This window comes from Mesitornis unicolor, unplaced genomic scaffold (assembly GCF_000695765.1).
Source record: "Mesitornis unicolor isolate BGI_N332 unplaced genomic scaffold, ASM69576v1 scaffold4211, whole genome shotgun sequence".
Lineage (NCBI taxonomy): Eukaryota > Metazoa > Chordata > Aves > Mesitornithiformes > Mesitornithidae > Mesitornis > Mesitornis unicolor.
In genome coordinates, this window is record NW_010161520.1 from 1 (window position 1) to 7,574 (window position 7,574).

At 37.7% G+C, this 7,574-nt stretch overlaps 1 protein-coding gene across 1 annotated transcript in view; it reads left to right on the top strand.

Annotated features, from left to right (window-relative positions):
- Positions 1 to 1,177: 1,177 nt before the first annotated feature.
- The window catches only part of LOC104547476 (mothers against decapentaplegic homolog 2), a gene marked incomplete at its 3' end in the record, with an annotated part of 25,368 nt that continues 18,971 nt past the window's right edge, over positions 1,178 to 7,574 (top strand). The window contains exon 1 of the mRNA XM_010193176.1: positions 1,178 to 1,469. Within this exon, the coding sequence (XP_010191478.1) occupies positions 1,234 to 1,469 (236 nt within the window). The remainder of the gene's footprint in view (positions 1,470 to 7,574) is intronic.

The window sequence follows — 7,574 nt, forward strand, 5'->3', positions numbered from 1 at the left end:
GCTCAAATCGAGTAGCCTGAAGGTAGTGTTAGCTCTTAGCTAAAACGAGGTATTTTCGACTGACATGACTAATTTACACAGCTCGGAAATAAGGTGACTTTCTGGAGTTCAAATACCCATTTGTTGCTGGGAAGTAAGGTTGTTACTGACTTCAATGCCATACTTCTGGCATTGTGTCGTCAAGCAATTTCTAACAGCTGTCTGCCTGAAATAATATGGTTGATTTGGCGCTTATGTTTTAATACCTAAAACTACCCTAATAGAAGCTGCAAAACCGAGATTTTTTTTTTTCTTCTAAATGGCTATAATTTCTCTTTTTATTTAAAGTGCAAATGGCAGTGAATGCTAAACATAGCCCGAGTTTTAGCAGGCTTTTCAATCTTTCATTTTATATAAACATCCTGCTCAGGTAGTTGACGCTGAATGAAAGGCCATCAAAATTGAAAACAAGACAGTTCTATTACTCAGGTGCCTGCAAACTAAGATTTTAGGTATACTTTAATGAAGTTTGAAAGACTTGATGATTTTAAGTACTGCCAGTTGAGAAGATTCATTATCTGTAAGGCTACTGAACTCTGGCTTGAAAGGTGGGAATAAGCTTATTACTAGTCTTGTGAGTGAATTTCAAATCGGTGTTCCCAGTGGAGCAAAAAATGATAGTTATTTAAAATGTGACAAACACAATGAGAAAAGGCTTGTGAAGTGGCTGGTGGAAGACTTCTGTCAAGCCGTAATGACTAAATAACTTTCCAAACGCAATTTTGCCTGCTAGATTAATTTGGAGGTAAGCAGAACATGCATTTATGTGTATGCAATTTGTCATTCACTTCTGGAAAATTTTAATGATTTAAACCAGCCAGCCTGGGTGCAAACCTAGACTCGAGTTAACTTTTGTACTTTCTGGAGTTGACTTCAGCCAGGAAAGACTTGAGGAAAAGTTAAATCTCTAATCCAACAGTAACCTTAGTCTGTGCTAACTGTTGAAGAATATGAAGCAAATTTGTGTTAGAACTTTATTGATGAAGTACCTAACTGTGGTGCAGATAATTTCTGAATTATCTGACTTGTTTTGGGATGCAGTATCCTATGGCATTTGGTAATGAAAGGTCCTAAGCAAGGTATTTGTTTAACGTGAAACCGCAGTGCTAATGTGTCTGTTTTGGTTTGTGTTTTTAGGGATCAGACGGGAATCTCTAATTTATTGCTTGCTGAGTGTTCTGTCTGGTGACAGTCATGTCATCCATATTGCCATTCACTCCACCAGTTGTGAAGAGACTTCTGGGGTGGAAAAAATCCGCTGGTGGCTCTGGAGGGGCTGGTGGTGGTGAGCAGAATGGTCAGGAGGAAAAGTGGTGTGAAAAAGCAGTGAAAAGCTTGGTCAAGAAGCTAAAGAAAACAGGACAGCTGGATGAGCTGGAGAAGGCAATTACCACTCAGAATTGCAATACAAAATGTGTGACGATACCAAGGTAAGTGATGTTGTGTTTGAAATTGTTACAACCACGTGAGAAATTACTAAATTGATGTTTAGGCTATCTCTGTGAACAAGTGACTAAAAAACCAGTTGCATGCTTTTGATTCTTTAAAAATTCTTTAAAACTGATTTTGGTTTTATATAGTGCTTGCTTACTACTGTATCACATGCTTCGTCAAGTCACAATTTCTAATAATAACAACTTTACATTTCAATTTTCATTACTACATAGATTCCAATTTCTATGTACTCTTGTGATGTCTAGCACAGCTCTTAGTTTGTAGTGTTGCCTTATGCTTTTATTTGATAACCCTGTCTGTAATCAGAGGGGCATACTTGGACCTACACTTCCACTTTAAAAAAAAAAAAAAAAAATAAAGACTAGTTTTTCCTTGGTCAACACTTCAGTCATCTAATTATTTTCAGTTGTATCTGGTAGCTTCAATAGTATGAGCTGCATCCATTCTCCCTTTTGAAGGGAATTTTTATCTTTGGAGGTAGGCTTTCTGAAGACTGGTGTATTTACTGTAATAATTATTATATGTTATTGGTTAATGAACACTTTTTATTTAATAACTTGGAGTATTTCTATAAAAACTGCTTTTCTGCTCCTGATACATCTTGATACATTTAGGTGAACGACTTGCATTCTACCCCTTTGACTTTCTCAATTCATAGCAACTGCTGTGCGAGAGGCAAGGGTTATGTTTGTAAGTATAACGCAATCTGCTCTTGGTTCGTGTTGTACAGAAGTACCACTAAGGTGCATGTGTAAGCTCATTTTGTGCAACATGAGTATCAAATCACTTCACAGGTTTATTTTCCTTTGAAAAATTTAGAGGATCTGGTGGCATAAGAATATTCTGGGCACCTAGCCCTATGGCACTTGAAATAACTTCTAGGGGAGATAAACTGCATCTGGTTTATGACCTTAACTTTTGCATTGCCAGATTTGTCCCAGCTACTTTTAAACTTCGTATTTATCATAGTGCAAACTAGATTTGATTGGTGTCAGTAATGATTTTCATATATCAAATGTCTTATAGCTGTTACCTGGTAATGGTTTTAGCATTCTCTTTTAGATCTGACACAGCTTTCTGGGAAAATCCTGAGTATTCTCTGAATGAATGACTAATTTAACTCTTCTCTCTCTTGTATTTTTACATTTTGGTTCTAATGCTGCCCTCTGCTTGTATTTTCTTCCCTAGTGCAGTCCCCAGATTCTGAGTTTCATTTCTGCTTTCTTTCTTTTGTCAGCTGGAAAGCAATCATAAATAAAATATTAGAGCTTTCTTGTTTTAGTGTATATCAGTAGATTAACATTGAAACCTGTAGGGATATGTATTTCTTGATTTGACAACAGGTGACTCTGTATTTAGCAAGTCTTTACCTTGACAAAGGCAAAATGTTAAACTGGAAGGATTTTCATATGACAGATGCTAAATATGTTGTGCACTCGTTGTAAAATGTGTGTGTAACTTTAAGCTTATAGAGACTTCCCAGAGCTTTTCTACTGGGGCAGTAAATATTGGTACTTCAGAAGAATTATCTAAATTCAATTTTGCAGATGTTGTTAGAAGATACAACCAGTGTGCCAGTGTAGACTAGGAAAACAATTGTATTTGTTGTCTGTATTCAAGTATCTCCTCCTGCTTGCATGACCTTTTGTGTTAAAGTAGCCATAGTAAATTATTATTTAAAACAGAATACGAAGCTCTCTTACAGTCTGTACAGTCTTCATATTGTGACCAGTAGTTCTTGTGATGACTGTTTTAATCTATCCTCCAGTCAGCTGTAAAAAAAACCTACATTTTACTTTTCTTGACTATGTTGGGTGTAAGCTGGTAGCTAGAGAGCTCTTCTAATGGTGTTGGCTATTATACAAGTCTAATTTTGTACTAAGAAATAGCTTTGGTATTCAGGAGTGAGATGATATCAGGGTTGCCAGCAGTGCTACACAGAATTCTTGAGTTTCGTGGTTGGCTTTTGGGCTGTTGATATTATTTCACTTTGACAGCAGCAGTCTGGGTTCCCAAGAAAGAAATGTCAGCTCAATACTGACTTCTGGAGTTTCTTGTTCTTGAATTTAGTGAGTTAATGAAACTGCTGCTTGAGAACTGCTTCAGTGAATGTCTTAAAGATCTGCAGATCAGCATGGATAAATAATAATAAAATGCTGAATTTGAAACTTTTTTCTTCCTAGTCAGCAGGGAGTTTGAGGTGCTAAGCTGTTGAGATGCAGTTCTGATGCGACAGCTGGGCCTACTTTCCAAATGTTCTGCTTAAGGAAGTTTTTGTTTGGTTTTGTGTTTGGTTTTTTTTTAACTAGCTTCATATTTGATTACTAATACTGCTTAACTCAGTGTAAATATTGACAGGATGCTTCTGTTTGCAACTGTTGCATTATTCCTTCAACAGAAGTTTCAGTTGTGGTTTCACAGATTTCTGGTCCCCTTGGAGACTTCTAGAGCTTGATACAGTACCTAACTCTTGTATACTGTTCCATCGTTGAAACCTAAAGCAACTAAACACAGAAGATCTTTTCTCAAAACTGGACTCAACCTGGACAAAACTTGAATTAAATTTCCCCTTCAGAAATCTGCCTGTTGTTACTGTGTGTCACTGGTAATGCTGCTGCAATTGGGGTTGCTCTGTTTCTGCCTTGTTTCTCAAGGTGACTCCGTACTAAGCGAGGCTGGTACTGTGTATATGATGCAAAAGCTGCTGGCTTGGTAATTAACACAACTTCTTACGCCGACTAATAAAGGTTCTGAGAAAGCAGAAGCAAACAGATGGAGTGGGTGTTGGCATCGTGCAGCAGGGGTGCTTAGCTCTTCATAAGTGGGTCAGTAATCTAGAGCAGAGGCTAAATAAGTACAGAGGTCCTTTTGACACTAGCCCTCTAAGTAAATTGTAGTTGTCTTGCTGAATCCTCACAGCAAGCCAGTGGGATTCTAATCACATAATCCCTGTGTATCCTGAAACTAAACGTTGGCACGTGAGTTCACTTTTCTAAAATACATAATGAGTTTGGTCAAATTTAAGAGCCCGTCTATGCTCTCCCTTGTGGTTTTGACACAAATGGGGCACAAGAAGAAGTCAGTGAAGAAACAGTGTGAGCATCCATTTATGTCTTCTCCTAATGGAGCAGTTTCTTCCTTGTTAGCATGGATTGTTCTGTTGAAATAAATACTTTGTAACTAGTGATAGCTAATATCCAAGTCCATAACAAACCAAACCATGCTATGTAGGGAGTAGTCAACTGGCATGTTCACAGTCTATCTTCATTATTTAGGAAGTTGTTTCAGTGGTAACAGTACAGATTATTGAAATCCAAAATAGGGAGGCGCAAATCACTAGTTCTGGTGTCCTAGTATTTTGGTGTTATCAGCTCTGTGGTTTTTCTGTTTTAAAAACAAAACAGATATGCTTTGTGCTTTCTTCTTGCTGCTTTTAAATAGAACAAAAATGAGATTGCTGTTGTAAAATGCCTGATAATGTACAATTAATAACAGTTTAGTTGGAGTAGGTTTGGAATGATGTTTACTTTGGCTTTTGTAGCTCCTATATTAAAATTAAAAAAAAAAAAAAGAAGCTAGGGGAAGGGAAGCATTTAGTTCAGACTCCTTTGTGATGTCTTATGTTCCTCTAGAGCGTACGTATCTGAAAACTAATGCAGAACTGTGTCCTTCCTGGACTGTAACTGTGTAAATCCATATCACATACTGAATTCTCCCTGCAAACAAGTTCCTGATTGATAAACTTTCTTCTTGAGCAGATAAAATTTTCGTTGATGTTGATAGTAGTAGCTATATTAGTTACTATATAAACTTGGTTTTGATAGTATGTGTCGAACAGTACCAAACACTGGAGTTTTGACTTTAATGGGGGGTCCTGAGCTTCTGCAGAGGGGGTAAATTTTATTGCTGCTTTATATTAGAGGAACCTACAGCACAAAAGCAAAGTGGTGGTTGAATGTTGATGAAAAGTGATCTGGCAGATTACTGGCTGAAGTAAGGTTTTAAGACCAACTTCCTTGAATCCCAATTCAGAGACTCCTTGCAAGGGTGCTGCTATCATGCAAACGTTTTATAGTCTTAAGTGAAATGCAGCACTTGCTTCCAGCACAGAGAGAAGGCAATAACTCCTGTCAAACCCTTGCTTTCCAGCCTGCTGTGCCAGTACAGTTTTAGAAGGTATTATCTGAAAAATGTTTTTTCTTGCTTAACAGTGCAGTATGTATGTAGAAAATGTAGTCTTATCTGTGCCCTCTGCACTTCTTGCTTAACGCGAGCATAGCATCCCTGTGCTGTGTTTCCTGATTTCCTGAAACTTATTTCTGCTTTGTTTTCGGCAGCCTCCCAATTCTGATTTGAGAGAGATAGTGAGAGGGGTTGAAATTCTGCTGTTGTTTTTCAAACAGTGTAGCTGACTTGTGGAGTTTACAGTCAACAATTAGACTTCTTAAGCACCTGGTGTCTGCTTAAAATACAAGATGAATTCTGCTTTATTTTTACCACACAGAGACAAAGAAGAAACCTTACAATGGTTTCCATAGTTTTGGGAGTATGGAAGTTTGTGAGGGAGAGTTGGGATTGCGAAGCAGACAACTGCAAGTGAAGTGGTTGGTTAGCATTGAAATTAGGAGCTATTCACTGACTGATTTCACTAATACTGCTGTTTCTTAAAGCTTGTTAGGATGAAATAGTTGTATTTCAAATTTTTATAAGTATTTCCCTATGTTTCACTTCAGCCAGTAGTGAAGGTTGGTAATTTTTAAAATTGCTGTCAGGGAATCAATCGCACCTGGATTCTCCTGAGGAAATAGCGTGGTGGTGGTTCTTGTTCTGGATGCAATGCTTAAAACATCTTACAAATATTTCTCCCTTAGAGTAAAAATGTAGTAGTATATATGAGCTGCTTCTGAGGGCTGTAACTTTTTTTTTGTGAAGCAGAAGTCTACATATCCAGCAGTTTCTTTTTCATGTGACTGCTGAGCCTGAAAGACTGCTCTTGATGTTAAAGTGATTAATGCTATTGACACTGACTTCTTTTCTTATACATAGCTTATGAGATGTGTTAAAATTGTTTCCTGAAGCCTGACTCTTTATTCGTCGCTGTGAGCCTCCACACGTGGAATTTAGTAGTGCTGATCAAAGTATCTACAAGGGAGTTAACAGTAGAAGTAAACTGGTCAAAGACAGGACCTGTTTAAAGATGGGACAGCTGGCTTGGAACCGCTCCTTGAGAGGAAACAAATCTTTTAAAATTGTGACATTTTGATGGCTTTTTCTTCACATAACTGAGTAAAAATGTAATTCCTAATTTAGGTGTAAAGGGCACAGTTTTTCTTAAATAGAACCTGTGCTACCAGTTACCATTTTTTTTTAATTCCTTGGGAATATTTGTCAGGAAAGTGATCACATAGCTGCATGCAGTAACCTAGTTTCAGGGATGCTTTTGATCACCCATAGCGCAGAGTCGTCAAGCTAATGTGGCTTCTGGAATAGGTTGTTTTCAAGCTTTAAGATCTTTCCCTGAAATAGGTTACTTCAGAGGTTAGCAGTGCAGAAATTCATTTGCTCCTTCTCATGTTAAAGCATAGCAGATGAGTGGTTTCAACAATCAGTGTTTAATTACACCGGTGTGGGAAGGTTCCTCTGGAAGCGGTTTTAGGAGACTTCCCAACATCTGCTGCTAAGCTATGAGCGAGTTAGCTAAAAGGGCAACAGTTGAATTGGTGCAGTAGATCCTAAAATAACATTGCTACCCAGGCAGAGGTGAAGTCTGTTTTCCCAGAAACAGAACTTGGCACTGTTTAGTTTGTAGCAGAGCTAGGATAATTCATTATTCACATTGGGGATGGACATTGATTCTTAATCATAACTCACAAGTTGAGAACTGCTATGTATAAAGAATGACCTCAAACCATAAACTGTATTTCAGTCTGGATGCATTTGCTTCGATGTAAATTGGTTCTATAAATGTTTGAAGACTATAGTCGAACATCTTAAGCTTTCTAAAATAAGTGTAGGTATTTAAGACAGTACATCAGAATACACTAAAGCACCATTTTTATTGCTGCGATTACAGGAAGAGC